Genomic DNA, 24564 nt, shown 5'->3' on the forward strand with positions numbered 1-24564 from the left:
TATTTTAGGGGTGTAGCTTTCATGCAACACTTTGATCTTTGGAGCTTCTAGTTTTGTTTATATGTATTTTTAATTTTTTGAATGAATGAGCAGATTGGATAGTGTATGAGTAGTTATTTTATGGTCTGTGGTTTTTTGTTTTTAATTAATTGGAGATGTCTTTGTTCTGTTTGATGAATTGCCTCAAAATAACGTGGATGAATTAGATTATGTCCCAGTGTGAAAATTTCGAGTTCTTTGGTTAATAATTACTGATATTTGCTTAATTAATGATTAATTATATTTTTACTTATGGGTTGAAGGTTCGTTCTGGCAGTGTCATTCAAAACATCATGTTCAAAATATTGGTCGACTATTGGAGATGACTTCCCTCTTGATTTTGTCTTTGGCGCAAGAACCTTTGCTTATCAGGTTTGTCTTTCTTCATTCTCATTTATCATTCCCATTCTCATTCTCATTATCATTATTATTATTATTATTATTATTATTATTATTATTATTATTATTATTATTTATGAACAGGTGGAAGGAGCCGCTAACGAAGTTGGAAGAACTCCTAGCATCTGGGATGCCTTTGCGCATGCCGGTTCCTTCTGTTGCTCTCTCTCTCTTTTGTAACATCTCTTTTTTCTTCTTATTATCTTTCTAATTATCAATATTAATAATTTTGGTAGCTTACTTAATTTCTTGAAATAAACTGGTCTTAAACGTACTATATGTAAAGACATTCCTTTTTTTTTTTTTTTGTAAGTAGAGAGATTCTTAGGTGTTGATGCTATCTACCACCACTAAGGTCATTACTCATTATTGTCTCTAGCTAGAACCAAAACTACTGATATACAGTAAGAAAATTTTCTTGTTCTGTTCACACCAAATAATTTCTCTTTTATATATATATATATATATATATATATATATATATGTACATGATAAAAAATTTTAAAAAAATTTGTCTTCAATATAAAATTTATTCTGATCTTAATTTACTAAATCATTTGCTTAAGCCATAATTTTGCCATCTTCAGTTTTTTTTTCTGCTGTAATATGAATAGTTATTCTGATGTATATTAGCCCAAAGCCCAATGCATCATAAACTTAGTTTGGAGCTTGATTTCTATTTTGTGAGCATTCTATTTTGTAACATCATGAACGCTACAACATTGGTATGACCATTACTTGCAGTTAAATACTTAATATCTTCTAGGTAGTTCTTTTTTTATATAAGCTATCTCAAGAGAAATACAATTAACCAAGAAAGTAACTTTCCTTTTTTAAACTGTGTTTTAAAGTTGATTTCTTTGGTAGAATAATTAGTTCAATGCCATGTCTCTAGAAATGGAAATGTTGAGTATCTCTATTGGAAACTCAATCAGACTCTGTGTCGGTTGAGGCATTTGTCCTGGATAATTTGCCCCGAGTTTCAGAGTACCCCTCTTACAAAAATGTTCCAATTTTGTTTTCTTCTCCGGTAGAATCTGTTAGTCTACTTAAAAATTAATTTATTTTCCTTTGAAGTTTTCAAGGAAAAAAAAATTAGGAATCCGTAATTCATCTGAGATATCACGTACTTGTAGTTGTACACGAATAAAATCTGAAATCTTTATAATTTAATTTCCAACTTATTCAGGGAATCAGGGTTCAAGTTAGGAGTGTATATATAGAGGGCAGAAGTCAGCCTTCGAGGAGGGTCAAATGCTTTTAATCTCCAATTTCTATTACCTCCAAATTAACTGCAAGGTAAGGGCTACGGGAATTGGAACATTAAAGGAGGAGAAAGAAAAATAGTTGTAGTTGATGCAAAATATGACTGAATGATTTTAATCTCTTTGCACATTAATTCTTCGCTGCATTGGTGATTTATTTAATTTTCATGTCAATCTTGCCTTCATGTCTTATTTTTTTTATTCCTTTTATTGCAGAATGAATAATTATGTTGGATGAGATTGGATGTTCCACTTCTTGACCATCTTGTTCGAGAGTATTGTGTTTATCGAGGCCTTGTAGATTCTGGTATAGCTTCTCCTTTATTGAACCTAGCTCTGTGTGTGTGTGATATGTTTAGAAATACTTCCATGTTACTAGCTTTCGTTAATTCGTATTTTTCATGGCATCTGCTCATCATTAATATTGCATTAGATTTCAAGTCTAACTCAATTTTAAATCAAATTTTAAGTTGGTTATTTCATCTATGCATTATAATCTAATAATGGGTTTTGTAGAAAATATAGTCCTATTCTATGTTACATATATCTCTCATCTTATTTTGATTATTTCTTGTCAATTTATGATGAATGGTAAAGACTTTGTTATTTTGTAGAAAATAGTTTAATTGATTATTCTGGCTGGTCGAAGCTCTTTGAAATGGAGCCTGGTGTCCTCTACTTCATATGTTACAGATCGATAAAGCCACTTGTAGAGAATGGTAAAATTGATCTGCTCTGAAAAGTTAGACTAGTATTGTTTAAGAAACAAAGCCTAGTTTTGTTTGTTTAATGACCTATACTAGTATTTCTATTGTGTAGTGTGAATAGTTCTTTTTGAAAAAGAAAAAGAAAACAAAACTATAGATTATGCATTTTGGGTCTATATCTATTCCTGCATAAGATAAGGGTTTTAGTTGTAGTGTTATAACTATGTCTAGATAAGTATGAATTATATGTATAGCTAATGCAAATGACATATTCACTATTGTCCAAACAATTATGTGGTGTCTTCTGGTAGCATTGTCATTTGTGGAACAAGGTTGTTGTGGTTTATAGGATTATTTTGTTTGATATAGAAACTTTGCTAAACTCATCGTACATGTAATCTTTGTTATGCAAGCATCAGATACATATTTTCTGTCAGTGTTCAGTGGTGTCTCGTTTCTATTTTAGCCGAGATGACATTTTTAACTTGGTTGCATACGAAAATTGTCTTCTTGTTTGGTAAACTAGGCTTCTCCTAAATCTGATGCATTTAAATTTCAGTTCATATTATTAGGTGTTGTTCCATTTCCTATTAATGTTCCTCGCTTGAAGGTCATCACATTGACTGAGTCATATGAGACTTTGGTTCCAACCACATTATATTATATGAGTATTCTCCATATCCTTTCTTTGCTACTTATATTATTAGGTACTGTACTCTACTCACACATATAATATACTTAATTTCTTAATTTTTTTATTTTTATTTTTTGGTACAATGACTCTGTATTTATATTTCTTTACTAATTATTCAATCAGCTGCAGAGTCACGCGAGACTCTTCAACCTCTGTATAGTAGCGCTTGTTGCCGTTAATAGCCGACTTATCATCGAGAACTTAATGAAGGTTTTCCCTTCCATTTATAATTGTGCATTCACCTGCACAGTTTCTTTTCTTTCCTTTATTTCTTTCTTTTCTTATGGCCTTAATTTTGGAGTTCATTATTATCTGTCTTAATATGCATTTTATTTTTTCTACAGTACGGTTGGTTGATTAAGTCTGGTTGTCAAGCCATGACTAAATAATGAAATATAAAAATCCAAAAAATTAATTCATTCTTTTTTCATTAACAACTCATCAACCATGGAATGGTTGCAATCTTGCTGATTTTGTTATGCCTTTCTTTTTGTTCATTGTGGGGATGACCATTCCTCTTGCTCTCAAGGTTAGTTGTAAATGAGAAAATAGGGTGACTCGGAATGCTTTAAGTACCTAGATTCTCTGTTCCTTATATTTTGATAATACACACTCTTTCCATAAAGGAAACTTTTTTTTTTTTTAAAAGAAACCCTTTATAGAAAGCAACAAATCAGACCAGGTCTTGGTTGAAAACATAGAATTCTCCTTGGACAAACCAAGATTTATACTTGGTTTTTTTGCAAAAACTAATTTCCGAAAGGTAATCAACTAGTTATGGTGTAAGACATGTTAATGAAGTTGATGAATCCCTTAGATACAAGTTAATGGTGGAAAACTATCAAGTGATTTTAGTTAAACTCTTTCAATGACTGCTTCTATTCATCTTTATTTTATATTTGATGTGTATATCTATATCTATATCTATATTTTTTTACCGTTATTTTGATTTGTAATTTTAGCAATTGATTTTTACTCTTTCATTGTGCAGGATTCATCAGATCTGTTTCAATTGCTAGATGATAGCCATTCTCCATAAAACCAATTTTGTTGCTTCAACCATGCCATGGTTGATGAGTTGTTAATGAGACGCAGCCTCCTGTAGGTGTGCTTTTTCCTTTGTTGGGGTTTGTTGTTTAGTTGGTGGCTGGGAACTAGTTACTTTGTACAGCTTTCTGAATATTCACTTGTGTGAGTTTACAGCTACCAAAATAGATGTTCGCTAAAAACAATATCGTGACGCAGTTTTAAAGCTTAATATTTAAACGTTCAACTACAGCATCTGTAGGGCTTTGTAACCTTTTGAATGGGAACCTACAAGATATAAAGTACAATTTTTTTCAAATAACAAATAAATTTATACTTGAAATGGATGTCTTTTATTCTTCAAATAAAATTATTTCTCCGTAAGCTCGTTTTTTTTTTTTTTAAATATAATAAACAAATTGTGGAGGTCTATGCCCTCCAAGAAGTGACAAATGTTGTGGGGGGTCTATGAGTGACTAGAAGTCAAACATATTGTGGAGGTTACTAAATCTCCATAAATAATACAACATTTGTGGGGGTCTTAAATCTCCAGAAAGTGCAATATTTGTGGGGGTCTCGAACCTCCAAAAAATACTTCAACAAATTGTGGCACTGCACACAAAATCCCCACAAACTATGTTGTGGCGAAGGCAGAACTGGGGGTTTGGGTGAATGCCACAAATGTCTTTTGTGAGGTCAAAGACCTCCACAATATGAAAATATGACCTCCACAAAACACCTGAATTTTTGTAATGTGTTTTCACCACAAAATAAATAACGACACTGATATTAACATTTTTATGAGATGCCAAACAGTATCGGTGCAACCATTAAAACCAATTGTTTAACATAAAATATACCATGTATCCAAATCGGTGATTACTAACAATCGATATTCAAAACTGATATGAATTGTTTGAATATCATATGACATCAGTGTCAAATTTTAAATTTGACATCTCATCTGAGAATTGTTAGATCAAAAAAGATCAACGACTCTGATTTGCAAGCATGTGACACCGTTGATCTTTTTTGATCTAACGGCTCTCAGATGAGGTGTCAAATTTAAAATTTGACACCAGTGTCTAAGGATCCTGCCCTATATATATATATATATGCCATAACCAATTCATGTAAAACAAGACGATTGCCAATAAACATAAATTCATGTAAAACAAGACGATTGCCAATAAACATATTCAGTGCAACAAATTTGCCAACAATGCAATTCATGAAAATCGAGACAAAAGAAATTACGATTACAATAATACTCACGACAAATCAATTAAAGACTTGGCACAACAATCGAAAATTGATTTGAAATGGTTAACAAGAATTGCTGTGGGTTGGTTCCAATTGTATACAGTATAGTATATAAAAGATGGAAGAGAGACCGTTTACACAACAATTCAGATTTAAAAAAAAAATCGCAATTGATTATGGGTCTTATAATCATATAAACCAGTATCTCTATTTAAAGTCATATATAAGGATCAAACCAAAACTTAATTCCCTCAGGATTCAATATGATTATGGCTCTGATACTAATTGTTGGAATTTTTAATTCCTCTAAACCTTTTGGTGATAACTATCACTTACAAGCCAAGATCCATCATACCAAATCATAAAGAAATAAGAACATAAAGGTGGAGGCATATATGTCTCCATTGCAGCGGAATAACTTTTATCTTGTCTCTTGGGGTTTGTAGTCTTCCTCAGTCAAATCACCCTAAAACCGAATTCCTTAGTGTGCCGTCTCTCTCTTGATGGGGAAGAGAAACTAGGGTTGTCTTTTGACATCTTGGGGACCATAACCCTTATAGTGTTTTTATCTTTTTTGTTGGGCCAATAAGCTCCCATTATACTTAGTTGGCCCAACACCGGTATCCATTCATTCAGCCCATACTCACTTAGGAATTTATTTGGGAATATTTAACTGATCACTTTAATTTACTCAATATATATAAATAGCACAATATAATTATTAATATAATATGTGACCCACAATAATTATTAGAAAATATAATTTTCTAACAAATAGAAACAAGGTGAAAAGCCTTTCAATGAATGTATCCTCACATTAGTTGTTCACGGGAAGCAAAAGAAAGATAGAAAAAATTGGTCAAAAGTTTAAAGGCAAGTTACTTTATAAAGAGACAATATGAAAAAAGGGTAAGTTAAAACATGTATAAGTTAAAAGTGAATAAAACCTAGTTGTGCTTTAAATACGCGTTGCAACTTCTCCCTGTTTTAGAAAGAAAAGAACGCTGAACTAAGCTCCTTGCAAGAGTTCGAACAACACAAGAGAGAAAGGGCACACTCAAAGATTAGGTTCTAGTGATAATTGTAACTCACAGTCTTCATGAAACTTGTAGGTTTTTATGTAAGGATTTCATTTCTACCATTATTTGCTTGTAAAGAAGCTTGAAAAGCATTCTTTTTCCTTTCATACAGCAGCGCCCTGTTTAGAAAAAAAGAAGGAAAAAATGTATTGTTACATGGTTTGAAGTTTTAAGATTTGTTCTTTGTGAATAGGTAAGTTAGCCTTAGCAATTTATATTCATTTGATGGTAAATTACAAGTGAAATTATATGGTTGTTTGGGGGCTGTTTTGATGATAAGTATTTATAGAAAATTGATGAAGAGTTTACATTCATGGTTGATATTTGGTTGTTGGAAGTCTATGTAAGTTTGTTTGTTGGAAACAAAAATTTAGGAAATATATACATGCCAAGGAAATTTCAGATTTGGTATGTTTAAAGGTGCAACCTAGGTGTTTGATAAATTGTCAAAAAGAAACCTTGAAATTTAAGAGAGTATTTGATATTGTTTTGATTGAAGTAAGGCGAAAATTTATGAAGGAAAGTGTGAAATCCTTGTAGGATAAGTGTAATAATACATGTTTGATTTATGTGAATATGTGATTAAAATACATTGTAAGATAGTTTAATTTTGTGATCACATTCGTAGTTTATAAATTTTCAGGAAGTGTTTATAATAAATACAACACTATTCTTTTAATTTGATTAAGTGGTTGTACAAATTAACTAGTAAACGGTACTTATGTTTTAAGAATTAAATTAGGGTTGTAAAGATTAGATAAAGTTGTGAAATTTAACTTGGTGGCTAAATGCCAAGTTATAATTTGAGTTACTTGTTGTATAGGTCTCTTTATGGTTATGTAGAAATTGAGAGTTTGATAATGTGTAAGCTAATTGTAAGAGAATCTATACATGAAAAGGCTAAAAAAAGAAAGGTATGGGATTTTGATTGTATAAGGAAGTTTTGGGTTAAGTTATTAAGTATTGGTGCTAAGTATGTGATTAAATAAAATTATAATTATATATAAATTGTGGATGGTTTGTAAGTGTAAGTTAAAAAGGAATTATTTGAATACTATATATATATTTATTTAGTTTTAGAATTTTGTTATGATTATTTATGATTTTTCTTTAAATATTATAAGTTGATATGAATAGAAATTATTAAGAAAATATATAAAAATTCATGATATTGGGAAGGATATAATTCGATTTATAAAGATATAAGTATGGATCTTAGAATTATATTATTTAATGTTTATGAGTATGTATGGTATTTCCTATACATGTTAAGTAAATTAATTTGTGGGATATGTTTGTGTGAATTAAGATTATGAAATTAAGCATGAAAAATAGAAAAGAAAATTTACATATATAGATGAGCTTCGGCTATATATGGTTAAAAAGATATAATGTGTGTTTTTAAATGGGAATGAATAATTAATATCAAATGATAAGTGTGACTGAATATGATACAAGTATGCTTGGAATGTGATAATTGATATTTCATCTTCTTGATGAATTTATTGGCTATATGTTCGATTGTTTAAGAATTATGTACATTATGAACATATGACATGGTTATCTATGTTTATAAAATTAATTAGATTTGTTAAGCTTTATGTAAGGTAAAAATATTTGTAAGAAGTTAGTGGTTTAACTAACTAGTTTAAGGGTTTATTATGATTTTTACTTTAAAACGAAGGTATGTATGGTATATATTATAATAATAAAGAATTGTTGGAATCACTAAGTTAATGGACGTTTATAATCAAAAGAATGTTGGTTACTCAAAATAATATAATAAACTGTCATTAACGGTACGTTAATTATGATACCAGTGAAAAGCAAGAGGTGTGAATCCCAGAGATTCGAATCCTGTGAGACGGACTACACGTGGATAGCTAAATTCATAGACTTCGTGAAAAACCAGTTATAGAAACGGAAAGCATGCAGGTAAGCTTTCGATTTAGGAGTTTTCTCCATCTTTTGCTGTTCCGCCATTATCAGTGGCGATTATGGTTTCCGTAAGGATATAACTGTTGTTAATATTTATACTTTGCATAGTTTCATTCATGTAGTGCATGCATATGATATTATTTATGATATGTTACGATATGTTATGATAAGTTAATATGATATGATCTTCAATGGGATACAGTCCTGGAAGTATAAATTATGTTTTTATGAACAGTGGAAATGTGTAAGGATATGATCGTACATAAGGTATGGCCGAGGAAATGTTAGTTTTATGATCATTATAAGTATGCTAGTAGATATGATAAGATATACAGTAAGATGATATTACAAGAATAAGATGAAAACTTTATGAGTGCATAAAGATATGAACAGATTTAAGATTGATAAGAAATTACGATATAAGAATAAGTAAAAATTATCAGAAAATGAATATGATACGAAATTGTTAATATGGATTATATGGTGTTATCTATATTTTAGTACTTGATATTTTCTTGCAGGAAGTGGACTCTTGGGTGGAGACTGCTCCATAAGTTTATTGAGATTCATTCTCACCCCACGTTATGGGGACATTTTTCAGGTACCACAGCTGTTGGTGACCGTTCTAAGGGCAAGCAGCCCGTGGTTGATGAGTAGATCTGAGCATATATGTTATCTGCTTATTTTGGGAGTCTGTTGTGAATAAATGTTACTCTGGTTTGGCTGTATGATATTTCGATGAGGCATAGTTATCAGATAGTCTTTTTGAGAGGTTGTACTAGCCTGTATGCAGATGTGTATATTTATGACAGTAGGATGTATTATGTATATGTAGGATGACGTAGGATTCATAGTTATGGCATAGAGCCATCTTTTGATGTGATGTATCTATATTCATCAAAATCGTCACCTTATTGGCCAATGATCTCTATACAATGATCCACATGTGAAACTAAGGGTAGAAATGTGTTCCTGTCAAGACTTTACACAAGTTTGGCCTTGGAATCACTAAAATCCATGCCCTAGAACTCAAGTTATGTTGGTCTGAAGTTTTCAATCTTTTCTTTTTCACTAACAATGGAGGACCACGAAATTTTCAAGGAGGAAGGAGGAAGATGATCCAAAAATCTGAATTCTCACATGTGCTCATAAGTCACTTAAGTGGGGTGGGCCCCACAAGTGCCACCTCACTTAAATTCACTTAAATTTACTTAAACTCACTAATCACCAATTAATTCATGAACTGTCTATTAAATCAAAAATTTAACATTCACTAAAGTCCATTAATTACGCTTGAACATATGAATCCGGAGTTTTTCGATCATTCGGTGAAATCATAATTTTAATCTGATATGTGCACTGTTGGCACGTTCCCCAAAAACCCTAATTTTCATCAAATTTCATCAATAATCACAATTCTTAATCCTATGTACCTTTTCCAACTTATTTTCAAACCTAGAGCTCAACTTTCACTCGACACATTTTTCGGTTCAACTGTACCGCTGTATTTTTACCCGGTAAAAAACATTATTCATCAAATTTCAAGAAACTTGCCTAACCACTCAATTTTTTGTTTTGAATCCATTTCCAGGGTTAGTTTTCCCATGTGAGAACTTCTACTAATATTTTACTGTTTAGGGTTACGTGTTTGGCAATTTACCGTTTTATCCTTTTTACGTATTCTGACTCCGAATTCAGAATTTTCACTAATCCTACCCTTTAATTCATATTTTAAATATAATCATATTGTAACATCTCGCCTAATTAGGAACCTATTTAAATTACAATTAGGAATGAGGTAGAGCACTTGTCTTCGGATTATATAAATGTTTGCTTTAGAATGGAGTTGAATTAGATTAGGGAATTGTTGGTATTATCAGGAAGGTAAGTACCTATTTTATGCATGTGAAATTCTAGTCATGATTATAGAAATAATTTAATTATAATATATAGAAAGCAAGACACTGCTTAGAATTATATGAGTATTCATTAAAAGTATGTAATTAATTTTATTACTTTAGTTAATAATTGATATGTAGTGGATACATGAAATAATAGTTGTTAAGAAAGGAATTAAATTGCAATAGGGAGCGCAGAAGCATGGCATGAAATCGAACTACATGTAGGTGTAGGATAGGATATTTTTAGATTGCCTCACATAATAAATTTTTAGATAATGTTTAGTAAGAATTACATTAAATTATAATTCCATAGGAAATTAGAATGGGTTCAATTATTCTTAATGGGCTGAAATAATAGGTCTTAGGACATTAAAGTGAGTCATAGTTATTCCTCATGGGCTGCGGCTCAAGTCTTATCATTTAAGGCATGAAATCAGCCCATTCCCTTCTAATACTAATACATGGCTGATCAAGTAACCTATCTTATCCATTTGAAATCTTGGAAATCCATTGATTGCACAGAAAAGAACCAGAATGCACGCAAAGCCGAGTGGACATAACTAATTACTCACTTCCTCTATTCTTGTAGGCCTAAAACCTACGTAGCACCGATACGACACGTGACACGTGACACGTGACACGACACTCTGACACGACACTCTGACACGTCAATCTTAAAATATTATGGATTTTGACACGTTGGGATACGTTTTAATATTAAATAATATTTTTAATTTATATAGTGTATATTTCATTTAATATTTAATAATTTAACAAAAAAATGAAACTAAATTAATAATACCCATCAACACGTTATAAAGATGGAAGCTTTAATAAAAAAAATAAGAACTGGGATGAGAGAGGGATATAATATCAGATAGAGAGATCAAATCATATTAGAGAGAGATCAGAGAGAAGAAGATACAACAAGAGCGTGATAGGAATTGACAACAATGATGCTGAGATGATCTCTTATCTACTTGAGGGGAAAAAAGACAAAAAGACAAAATTGATATGATCAGGTGGAAGCTTTATTAATATATTTTAACTTTTAAAAAAAATTTAAAAAAAATTTAAAAAAATAAATAAAATTAAAATAAAAAAATTACGAAAATGCCATTTCACCGTGTCGGACACGGTCAAATTCGCGTGTCGGAATGGTCAACGTGTCGGAAAAAGTCAACCGCGTGTCCGACACCGTGTCGGAGCGTGTCGAAGCGTGTCGCCATGTCGGAGCGTGTCGGATCTGACTCTTCCTGTTTTTACAAGTGTCCGTGCTTCCTTGCCTAAAACAAGGGGAGCAAAGCTGATTGCTACCCTTCCATGTGAAGAGACTATCTCAGCCATTTAATTTCTTCTCCTAACCGTAAGACTCCTAAGCAAGGATCACCAAGCACTTCAACTGGTGTCCATTCATTCTTCACCTTGCGCACACATTGACCAAACACCAAAGATCCAAGACTTGCATGACCTTCCCTTCCTCACTCGTACGCTTAGGAGGCCCAAAGAAGTCGAGGCTGGATCCTTAAACCAGAAGATTGATTGAAAAACCCAACCAGCCCCACTTATCCTCCACCAACCGTGAAGCCATGAGACAAGAGCTCTCATCTCCACCGCCATTCCCCTTCCTTCGCGGTTCGACAGTAGGCAAATCTCAAGGAGATTGAAATCCAAATTTTTGTTCATAGTTTTGCTGCTCTTTTGGGCTCAGTCGAAGACCTCACTTAAGGAGGTAAAGCATTTTCCTTTCCTTCTTGTCCATCCTACCTGAATCAGTCCAGAATGACTTTTCCTTCTGCATGCAACCGATTTGGTGTTGAATTAGCTTCCTTTCCACTACATGCAGATAAACCTGACTCATTGGAGCGTAGGAAGGCATAAGACCACTTCTGTCCAATTTTTGGTTATGATGTGTATGCGAAAAGGTACCAACATAATCTGTACATTCCTTCTTGTTGCGGTCTGATTGTAGAATTTAGGAAGAGTAGTTTATTGTCATCTATGCTCCTTGTTCTGCTCCTTGGGCCGTACGGGGAACCAAGGTATGCAAGCATTAATAACAAAGTTTTTAGAGCATGGAACATGACTCATCTAAAGCTTAGGAGCTGCCCCTTTGAAGTAAGCAAAATATTTAACTTTGCTTGAGTAGGAAAACCGAAGATATTAGAAGAAAAACTATATATTCATCTTTTTGTGTGTCTTACAAATTGGTATCTCTGATATATATATACAAGAGAGAGAAAAAAGCAAAAGGAATCTCCTAACAACCTGTAACAAAAAATGACCAAAGAAAACGCACCACTCTGCACTAAAGGTGTGGTTTGTTATAACAGAAAAAAAGTAAGATAAGAATGAACTAATTTTCTTAACAAATATTAACCTACTAATCACAATCTTAACACTCCCCCTCAAGATGGAGAGTGTATGTTCAACACTCCCATCTTGTTAAGCAATGTTAGAAACTGTCCCGGGAATAATGGTTTGGTAAGCAAATCTGCTTGCTGTAGTTGGGAAGAAATATTCATCACTTTCACCTCTCCTTTGGACACCTTTTCTCTGACTAAGTGACAATCTATCTCTATGTGTTTTGTCCTTTCATGAAAAACTGAATTTTCTGCAATGTGTAGAGCTGCTTGATTATCACAAAAAATCAAGCATGGTTCTTGATGCAGTATGCCAAAGTCAAGTAAAAGAGACCGTAGCCAAATCAATTCACATGTCACATTAGCCATTGCTCTATACTCTGCTTCAGCTGATGATCTAGCTACTGTTGGTTGTTTCTTTGACTTCCAACTTATCAATGAGTCTCCTAGAAAAACACAAACACCAGTAATTGATCTTCTAGTGTCTGTGCATGATCCCCAATCTGAATCGAAAAAAGCTTTTAACTTCAATTGTCCAGAACTAAGATAAAAAATGCCTTGTCCAACTGTCCCTTTGACATACTGTAATAACCTATGAGCAGCATGAAGATGTGGTACTCGCGGATGAGCAAGAAACTGACTAAGTTTGTTTACAGCAAATGACAAATCTGGCCTAGTAATGGTCAAGTACAATAACCGTCCAATTAATCTTCTGTAAACAAGTGGATCATCTAACAAGTCACCCTCCTCTTGAGACAACTTGATATTCGGTTCCATTGGAGTGGTTTTTGATTTACAACCAGTAACTCCAGCATCCCTTAAAATTTGCAATGCATATCCTCTTTGGCAGATGGAAATTCCTTTAGATGATCGTGCAACTTCCAACCCAAGGAAATACTTTAAATCACCAAGGTCCTTCAATCTAAAATGGCTGTTCAAATAGTCCTTTAGTTGCTGTACTTCAGGATGATTATTTCCAGCCACTATGATGTCATCTACATACACTAGAACAACAAGAAAACATCCACCTTGGTTCTTAACAAAAAGAGAAGAATCTCCAATGGATTGTTTGAAACCATGAGCAATTAAAACCGGAGAAAATTTATGAAACCACTGCCTTGATGCTTGTTTGAGTCCATACAAGGACTTGTGTAACTTACAAACCATATTTGATGAAACAGGCTCCCCTTCATGGAGATAACCGAGAGGTGGAACCATGTACACTTCTTCAGTCAACTCACCATGGAGAAAGACATTATTAATGTCTAAATGAGTAAGGGACCAGCCATGCAAGGAGGCCAAAGCAAGCAATAAACGAACAGATATTACCTTTGCTACTGGAGAGAAAGTGTCAAAAAAATCAACTCCCTCTTGTTGATTGAAACCTTGAGCTACTAAACGAGCTTTATAACGTTCCAAGGTACCATCTGCATGCAGCTTAACTTTGTAGATCCATTTGCAACCGATGGATTTTTTTTTATGTGGCAAAGGAACAAGTGACCAAGTGCCATTTGATTCTAAAGCAGTAATCTCCAATTGCATTGCTTGCTGCCATGAGGGAAATTTAACAGCTTCATAGAAGGAGGATGGCTCTGGATGTAAAGTGACCGAGCCAATAAAAGTTGTATAAGCAGTGGAGAGTCGAGAACTTGAGAGAACGGGCTCAATAAGATGCTGTGTAGAAGATGGAACAGAGTAACAATAATAATCTCTTAAATGAGAAGGAGGATGAATATCTCTAGTGGAGGTTCTGCGAGTAGCAGTGGGTTGTTCTGAAGGCAAATCAGAAATCACATCCACAGTAGGAATAGGTAAAACAGAATCATGAAACATGGTAGCAGAAAAATCAGGTAAATGCTTGAAAGGGAACTCATGCTCATGAAAAACAACATCTCTGGATATAAAGACTTTGTTGGTGGCTACATCCAACACCTTGTATGCCTTGTATCCTTGTGGGTATCCAAGAAACACAACAGGAAAGGCTCGTGGAGAAAATTTGTGACGATCACGAGGCAATGTAGATACATAACATAGACAACCAAATGTCTGAAGATGTGGATAAGAAGGAGGCTTCCCCATCAGCACTTCAAAAGGAGATTTATTAGTCAACAATGTAGATGGCAAACGGTTGATTAAATACACAGCGGTTTGTACACAGTCTGGCCAATAACCGAGAGGTATATTTGATTGGAATTGGAGAGACCTTGCCACATTAAGCAGATGTTGATGCTTACGTTCTACCACAACATTTTGCTGGGGCCTATCAACACAAGAATGGTAAGACACAATTCCTTTTGTTCTGAAAAAATCAGAGAAATTAAATTCTGGAGCATTATCAGTCCGGACAGCCTTGATATTTACATGAAACTAAGTGTTAATCATAGTATGAAACTCAGGAAAACATTGTAAAACATCAAATTTGGTCCGTAAGAAATAAAGCCAAGTATATCTGTTGCAATCATCAACAATAGTTAAAAAATAACGAAAACCATCAACAGAGACATGTGAAAAAGGACCCCAAATATCCAAATGAACCAAATCAAAATGAGAAGAACTCATGTTATTATTTGAAATGAAAGGCAAACGCTTCTGTTTTGACAAAGGGCACACATTACAAAAAGTATCTGGAATTGAAGACAAGTGCAACATATTTTGTAAAACATGTAAACGGGAAAAAGAGGGATGACCCAAACGCATGTGCCAGAGAGAAGACAACTTTGCGGATGAGACCTGTGCTATAGGACCATTGGAGACGGCATGCAGGACATACAAATTTCCTTGTTTCTCAGTCGTCCCAATCGTGTGGCCCGTGGTAAGATCCTGCAAAACACACGAAGCAGATGAAAATGAGAGATTGAGTTTGAAGACAGACGTTAAACAACTGACAGACAAAAGATTATATTTAAAATCTGGCACATACAACACGGATGGTAAAATTAAATTGGGAGATATGCGGACAGAACCCAAACGTGGCACTGAAATAGAAGTCCCGTTGGGTAGATTGACAAAAAAATCAACAATAGGAGAAGAAGAAAGGAATTGATTGAGGTTGCAACATATATGATGTGTTTCTCCTGTATCTAAGATCCAGTCCGAAGAAGAAAACGAAGGTGACTCACCGGACACGTGTGCAACAGAGGAGACAGAAGCAGAATCCATTTGAGGTGACTCAATGAAGGTAGAAGAGGTGTGAGCTGGAGACATTGACACGATGCTATGTGCTGGAGAAGGCGTGCCTGAAGTGTGAAGCAGTGCTAGGAGCTGTGACACTTGATTTGGGGTGAGATTTGGATTTGGGCCTATTGGGCCAGGAGAAGAAAATGGACCATCTGCTGAAACATAAGCAGTGGAGTTGTGGCCCGAATTGAAACCAGTATTCCCATGACCAGGGTTGTTCTTCATTCTTCCCTTGAAACCAGGTGGGTATCCATGAAGGCGGAAGCACTTTTCGATGGTGTGCCCTGCCATGGAACAATGAGTGCAAAAAGGACGGCGAGGTTTTCCCGGCATCTGAGTGGCATTGACAGTAGGCACAGATGAAGGATATCCAACTGAGTGATGGCAATGGATGTTTCTTTGACGTTCTTCTTGCACAACAAGTGAGAAAACTCTACCAAGAGATGGTAATGGTTCCATGAGCAAGATCTGCGCTCGTGTAGAGGAGAAGGAGTCATTAAGACCCATTAGAAATTGGAGGGAACGTTCCTGTTCTCTGTACAGAGTCCAAGCCTTTAATCCACCACAAGTGCAGGAAGGCATAGGCTCAAATTCCTTCAATTCATCCCATAGTGTCTTCAATCGTGTATAACACGTGTTCACATCAAGAGCTCCTTGAGTGAGTGTAGTGATTTGGGATTTCAATTGAAAAATCCTAGGACCATTACCTTGCTGAAATCGTTCCTTGAGATCCACCCAGATCCCTGCTGCAGTGGGTATGTATAGGAGACTATCAGCAATCTCACAAGCAATGGAATTCAGTAACCATGAAGTGACCATGCTGTTGCATCGAATCCAGAAAGAAGAAAGTAAATCATCCGAGTCTGGTTAAGGAAGTGATCCATCAACGAATTGGTATTTGTTTTTAGCAGTGAGAGCCATTGACATAGCTCTGTTCCATGTGTGATAGTTTGTCCCTGTGAGAAGATGAGTGACAAGCACAAGACCTGGATGATCGGCATTGTGCAAATAGTATGGACTGTTTGTGTCCTCAACCGGATTTGTGGTGGTGGTGGGTTTCGGAGGTTGCTGGTCCTTGGCCATGACAAACAATCAGAGAAAAAAATGGAAAGAACCTATATGCTCTGATACCATATTAGAAGAAAAACTATATATTCATCTTTTTGTGTGTCTTACAAATTGGTATCTCTGATATATATATACAAGAGAGAGAAAAAAGCAAAAGGAATCTCCTAACAACCTGGAACAAAAAATGACCAAAGAAAACGCACCACTCTGCACTAAAGGTGTGGTTTGTTATAACAGAAAAAAAGTAAGATAAGAATGAACTAATTTTCTTAACAAATATTAACCTACTAATCACAATCTTAACAGAAGACAGTAGACAAAAATTATTAATTGTAAGAATTAATGCAATGGGTATGTAAATAAATTTTTTGAACATTTTGTATGCTTAAGGTTGAACCTAAACTCCCCTTTTTCCTCTTGGTTTCTGTTTGTAATTGTATTTTAAGGGAATAGACTGTTTATTATTCCTACTCCTTGCTCTCTATATTCGACCATCACATGTGTACTAGGGGAGTGTTTCTTTTGTTTTTCCACCCTCGAATTCTGTTTATTAGAACAACCCTAGAAGATGAGGTATGCAAGCTGAAATTGTTTTATTGGGAGCTTAGGAAATAGTTTTCTTACCACTCTTTGAATTAACTAAATTAATTAGACCTTGCATGTATTAAACCTAGTGGGACAGCATGTTGATAGGTCCTCATTAACGCACCCTTAGCCATGTAGGATTAAATTTATAAATAAAATGTCATGAATCTTTTTAATGTTAACCGAATTGGTATGTTTGGTAAATGTTGGATATTTCGCTGTTAGGAGAAAATAAAAGAAACCATTTGAAGTCAGAATTAATTAAAGAAAGGACCATGCAAACCGAATGTGAATTAAGAGCCTAGGGAAATAAAAGTGCTGCGTAATGTCTAGAAAAAAATTAGAGCATGTAATTCTGACTTGTTGTATTTTATTTAGGTGTGCATCAACCTTCGAGTGTAGGCTGAAAAATTGGTGTTGATTGATAAATTACTTGGACGCGAGGTAAGTGTTAGGTGGTTAAACCTATTGTGACTATTAGTTTAGATTATGGAATTTTTGATTTGTTGCTCTCATATTTCCGTAACAAGATTCTGTTTGAAGGCATGTGAAATCTGATCTGAATATGACTTGAGGAAGATTCTGCTTTGTATACACATGCTATTTGAAAGTATGATGCATAGTCCATGTGAACTATGACTGATGATGAGGAGCATGAACATCATAACTTTGCATCTTATCATGTGTGTGTGAAGCAAAACATAGCATCTCATGCATCCATCTACATACAATTTTGGAAACAGAAATATATTATGAAACTAAGCATACGTTTGAGCACGCATCATCTAGGCATGCCGAAGGTACCCGGCAAGAGCACCCTAGCTCCGTGTGCATAGGTTCCTTGGATATTCAGTTCTGTGAGCCAAAAAGAATATCACTTGGAGTTCTGTTAGCATGTGCACCTTAGTACTATGGACATGCGTTCTGGCGTTATTTACGCGCTCTGTTTAGTACTTTGGCGTTATATACGCGCTCTGTTTAGTATTTGGCGTTATATACGCACTTGATTAGTATTCTGGCGTCATATACGCACTCTGATGATATTTAATATCTGTTCGGAATTTACTCGATGATGTGACAATGTTGGAAATTCTGGATTTAAATTAATATTGTTGCAATATTGGATTTTCTGCCACACTACTGGGATTTTTCTCACCCCTTTGGGGCTGCTATTTTTACAAAATGGCAGGAGGACGGAAGAGCAATGGAAGACATGATTATATGGATATATGCTGTTATGTGCTGCTGTATGGACTATTGTTGTTGCTGTTTATTTGATGGATGATTGTATTAAATTGAGTAGTTTGGATTACTGTTGAATTATGATTTTATTACTATTTTTAAGTCTTTTGTGATCAGCAAGTATTTTGAAAACAAATTCCTAAAACGTTTTGCGAAAATAATTTCTGAGGTTTTTGAATGCTGAGTTTCTAAACAAATTTAACGAGCACTTTACGAGTTATATTTAGTGGGGCTACAGACCTCCGATTCGCTTATATTTTATATGCACGCGAAACTTCACGTGTCTATTTTTTGATTATGTAAACGTTACAATGGAATTTTGAAAGCTGGATTTTATACGAATTTTGCAAGGCAGCAACGTCTGCCAGGAAAATAATAATTTCAGCAAGTTAAGAATTGTGAAAGTATACTCTGATTTTTGTAAGTAATCTTATTTCAACTATGTGTTTTAATTAGGAACATCAAAAGGATTTTTCAGTAAAATTAATTGTGACGAACGAACTCTAATTTCGCTTAGCTAACAACTCTCTTGGATGCATACAAGGGAGGGTGGTACACATTTGATTTAGAATTACAAGGTGTTATATGTGACCTACCATTTTGGAGCTTAGGATGTCCTCTTTGTTTTCCTAAAATATGGGACAATCATGAGTTTATGATATATCAAATGTCAGCTGCCCTGTTCGCGGAGCTTAAGATGTCCTCTTCACTCTTATATCTCTCTCATTTCTTACCCAAATAAGGCTTATGATATATCAAATTAAAGATCAAGGTGTCTACTAGCACATATTAAAATATGGGAGCAAAAAGATAAGTATAATGACTACAGTTTTGAAAACAGTAAGGGATGTTGGTAAAACTGAAAATGCAGTGTTGACAGTTTTAAGGAATTAACTTACATCGAGCGTATCTGGAGTTTAACATACTAAAATATAGAAATTTATGGATAAGTAGTCCATCTACAGTTTTGGAAAAATTGAAGGTACCTGAAGTTGGTAAAATGTCAAATAGTATAATTTAGCTTTGTTGGTTTATGGGAACCACTTGGCAACTTTAAATCCATGTTGTTTGATGTTAAGGTATAGCATTTATGTTTCCACAATAAATTTTGCGTTATGATTACAGTTCGTAAAATGTTTAATACAAGTGTTTTAAAAATGTAAACGTTATTAAAAAAAAAAGTTTTCTCGTATATTTAAATGAATCGTTGTGATTATATCTGCGCTTAATATCATAATTGATGATAACATACCGGTCCGGTAACGGGGTGTAACAACATGCATTCTCATGTACGAGTTCTAAGGGATTACACGAAATTCCTCCATATACATGTTACTCAATCACTTGAATTACAAACTGAACATATGAACTTGAATCTTATTATACAAACTATATTTGCAAGCTTTTAATTTAATTACCAATTCTTTTGAAATGGCAATACAAGTGATATCTCAAACACATCCTATGCTTGTAAATTAAACATCCTATGGGGTGTGTAATTCACATTGGCTCAGTTATATTTTAGGATGTGCAGGTATATTATTAGTCTCACTAACTTTAAATTTAAATTTTAAGTTTAAATTCATTAGTTGTGAGAAATTTTAATAATTTGCACTTTATTACAAAAAAAGTATGAAAATATCTTGTAAAAATATTGAACAATTTACAATATGTTATCTTAGTAGGTCTGGAAGGACATGCCAGATATTGTAATTTTAAAAAGCAGGTTAGGCCAGGTCGATATCTTAGCTTGTATTAAGCTAAGAGGTTAGGTTAGGCTCAAAACAAACTTAACCTATTAGATTAAAGCTTGGATTGTTCTTACCTATTTAGATCCCTAGTGGTTATTGAGCATACATCTATCTTATTTATTTTGCTCACATCAAAACGTAAATATATATATTATAATTAAGTGGTAGTCCACGTCAGTAATTATGGAAAAGAATATATTGTTAGTTCTAGGTGATTTGTAATTTTAGCAAATTTATAATCATTAGATCCTACTTGACAATTACAAAAAGATGATGGAACTATGGAAGTGATTATGCTTGATGAAATGATAGATATCATGAGTGCCATATGTGTTATATAAAAGCAGAATCTTTTAGTGTATTAAGAAATCTTATTTCTTGTTTTAACTGTTTATTTTTATTTATCTGACTGTTGTAATTTATCTGAAATTAATAATTAATTAATAGATATAATTTAATAAATTATAACTGTTAAATGAACATAAATCAAACAATAGAGATAGGCCCAGAGACAACTTTTTTTTTTTTGGTAAACAAAGACAACTCAATTTTCACACGAGAGTGAAAAAAAATTCTTCCTCATTATAAAAACATAAATGACCTTTGCCCCCTCTTCTTGGAAATTTAAGTGTATCTGCCAAACAAAGAACTTTCACTTTATTTATTAGAGAAGTTATACCTCAGATATGACTAGGGGAAATTCATGAATTTTAATCACGTAGGAACATTAAAGCAACCAAAAAGGAATGGTTTCATTTTAAAGAAAACTCAACATGTACTCTTGACCTGTTCATTATAAATATAGGAACAAACAAAACCAATTCAAGTTCCATTATACAATTACTGTAGTTTACTTAAATTGAAACCAAACAAGAGAAATCAACAAAAGCAACTTTTGGAAAGGTTAAACATGGAATCCTACGTCCCACCTACCTATGAAGATTTGCCGGTGAAATTAGAACCAAAGGAGACTCGAGAATCACATCTTCTGCTTGTTCACATTCCTGATGGTTTGTGTAGTTTACTAGCTATTATGTGTTTGACTTCATGTTCTTGCTTTTCTTTTTTATATATCCTGCATATTGCTTTTCAGAGTCTCCATTAAAAATATTTTACTTTTTAACCTTTGAATTATGCAATACCTTCATATAATTTAGATTTTTATTTTTTTGGTAAAAATTTAGAATTAAATTACACGGAATCATACTATTCATTGCACGGTTTATCTTATATTTAACATTTATAATTTATATTTTAACTTCTTAAAGCAATTTTTAATTTTAATATAATATACTATTCATTATTTTATTTTTCTTACCAACACTTACACGTTAATGTTCTTATCTTTTTTGTTTTTATTTCATTTTCTTCTTTTATAAATTAATGAACATCATAATATTGTATTTACATTTATTATTTAATTTTACCCAAAACAAATTTTCATTTTTTAATACATTTTGTTTTTGGTAAACTTCCGAAGACCCTAAACCTTTCATAATGGGATGTGTGGCTTCTATATATTATTTTAATTATATATATTCTTTTATGAGGATTTTTGTGGATACACACATTGAAAAATAAAAATAAAATTGTATTGTTGCATACATTATAGGAGAACTTTTTCTTTAATAGAAACGATAAATTTTAAAATTGATAGAAAATACCTCTTTGAAAAAGAAAGAAAAAAGTTTTTTTTTTTTTTTTTAAATAACCATGTCCATGTTGTTTCCCATGGTATGCTTTGTGTATAGGTTTCGCACGAGAGAATGTTGGTGCTAAATTTGAGAGAGATTTTGTAAGGGTAAGGGTTTTTGGTGAACGTTCACTTGGAAATAATAGAAGCTGTCGTTTCAATGAAGTGTATCAAGTGCCAGCAAATTGTGATACTAACCGAATTTGGGGAAAGTTTGAAGGAGGAATTATTACCATTACAATGCCAAAGAAGGTCCATTCAGAGCCTAAACAAGAAACAGAACCAACTGAACAAGAAACACCCAAAACTCCAACACAAGAAACTGAACCAAACCAAGAGAAGGACAAAGAGGACATTCCTCCAAAATCTGAAACTGGAGATGATCAAGGAAAAACAACCACTACTGATGCTGAAGTAAAAGATCAAAAGGGTCAAGAAGGAATTTCTAATCAAGAAACTTCAGCCACAGAAGAGTCTATGCCTCAAAAGGGTGAAAAAGGAATTTCCCAAGATGCCACAGTTACAAAAGTTGAAAGTAAAGAAGAGGCTTCTCATGAGCCTTCAACCCCACCAAAGGCAATAGAAGATTCTATGCCTCAAAAGGATCAAAAACTTCCTCAAAAAGAAACAGATACAACTGAGGCCAAACTTCAAACAGAAGAAAACTTTGCAGAACAAAGTGATGAAAATAAGGAAAAGCAAAGGGTTGCAAAGGAAGAAAGTAAAGACCACCCCAAGAAAAGAAAGATTCCAGAGGATGATGATTCCCTTATTACTGGAAACGAAAGCAAGAAAGAAAAGAAAGGATTAGCCACAGTTCCATGTATTTCCCATGAGAATACAGAGGAGAAAGAGAAGAAGGAAAAGGAAATAAATGGTGAATTTGGGGCTGATGCTGAAAAAGAGAGTTCCAAAATGGCCAAGCCTGAATCCACAATGAAGAAGGTGGCTTCTCAAGTTGTAACTCGTCTTAGAGAGAGGTTCAATGAAGAAGATAAGCAAAAGCTAATATACATTGGTGCTGCAGTTGTTGTGGTTGCACTAGGTGTTTATGCTTCCTACAAGTTTCGTTCCTCACGTAGACCATAGGCAATGACATGGTTTCTTACTGAAGTTTCGTTTCAATAATGACATATAAAGATATTGTAGAACAAGCTTTGCCAAACACTAGTATCTTGATGATCAAGTTCAATTTCAGGGATTTACTATACTCAATAGTTCCCATGGTTGAATCAACGTAAGATAGATATTCATGGATGTCTAAAAGTAATACTGTCATTGTATTACACATATTTGACATAAAATCCAAAATTACATTGTTATTTACATTGTCTTGCAAATATTCTCCTAAAAATAATGACAAAATAAATGGGGAAAAGAAAATTAAACTAGCGTATATACAAATAAATTAGGATCAAAGGTACATTATTAATTGCTTAACTCACCATCCCGTTTGAGATAAAAGTGATGTTGATGTTGATGTTGACATTAATTACTTAAGTGCTTCATTCTTTTCTAAGATCATGTCACTTCCTCTTTACTTATTTTAGCCACAAGAGCAAATACATATTCTTTGTGAATCCAGCTAAGAATTTGATGATTTAAATGAGTTGAAGTTGTACAAAAAGAAATAAATCTCAAACGCCCCATACTCATCAACATTAAGAAACTCAAATATGCAGCTTGATACATTGATGTAGGTATCTGGTTCTCATTGTTTGAGTTGTTGTAACTCGTAAAAATAACTTGATAGATTGATATAGGTACCTCCATTTTCATATAACATTTCTTTCCATCAAAATCATAATGTCTTGATGATGACAAGTTTTAAGATACGTATCATTATTCTCGTTTGTTGTGTGTAAAAACACACAAGGATCGAAAGGTTTCTATCGGATCCTGATAATATCATTTTGGGCCATTCACTATGGGAACTTCCTTGGTAAGAGTCAAAACTGTTTTTGCTGACATACAAGGAAACCAAAATACAAATGAAAGGGTGAGTTTAGTGGGAGATAATGACTTAAATGAGTTACTACGAAATTACTATTTGGTACAAAAAAAATTATGCAAAAATTAGTACGAATTGTTGAATATTAAACTTGATCCATTGGGCTTAGTTGTTAAATGACCCAATGTAGCGGCCCAATATCCAAGTAACCGGTCCACACGCACGAGGAAGAGCCCACCATATCTCAAGGGCTACGTTCGCTAGTCTTGGGGCTACAGAGACAGAACCCAACAGCATTAGGATTATTATTAGATAATTATTTAAATTCAAGTTGTTATCAAATAAAGCTATTAGTTGGCTAATTGATAGGATATCTCCTAAACTTAGGATTAGTTGTTATTTGCATTCTGTTATTTCAATTAC

At 33.6% G+C, this 24564-nt stretch overlaps 1 protein-coding gene across 1 annotated transcript; it reads left to right on the top strand.

The window, feature by feature from the left end:
* The first annotated feature begins 21407 nt into the window (after positions 1–21407).
* On the top strand, positions 21408–23279 carry LOC133299336 (inactive protein RESTRICTED TEV MOVEMENT 2-like). The gene is made up of 2 exons (XM_061498797.1): positions 21408–21507; positions 22249–23279. The coding sequence occupies exons 1-2, from the start codon at positions 21408–21410 to the stop codon at positions 23277–23279; spliced, it is 1131 nt and encodes a 376-aa protein (XP_061354781.1).
* The last annotated feature ends 1285 nt before the right edge of the window (positions 23280–24564 follow it).

This window comes from Gastrolobium bilobum, unplaced genomic scaffold (assembly GCF_033153095.1).
Source record: "Gastrolobium bilobum isolate Gb01-03AN ecotype WA unplaced genomic scaffold, APGP_CSIRO_Gbil_v1 utg1831, whole genome shotgun sequence".
Lineage (NCBI taxonomy): Eukaryota > Viridiplantae > Streptophyta > Magnoliopsida > Fabales > Fabaceae > Gastrolobium > Gastrolobium bilobum.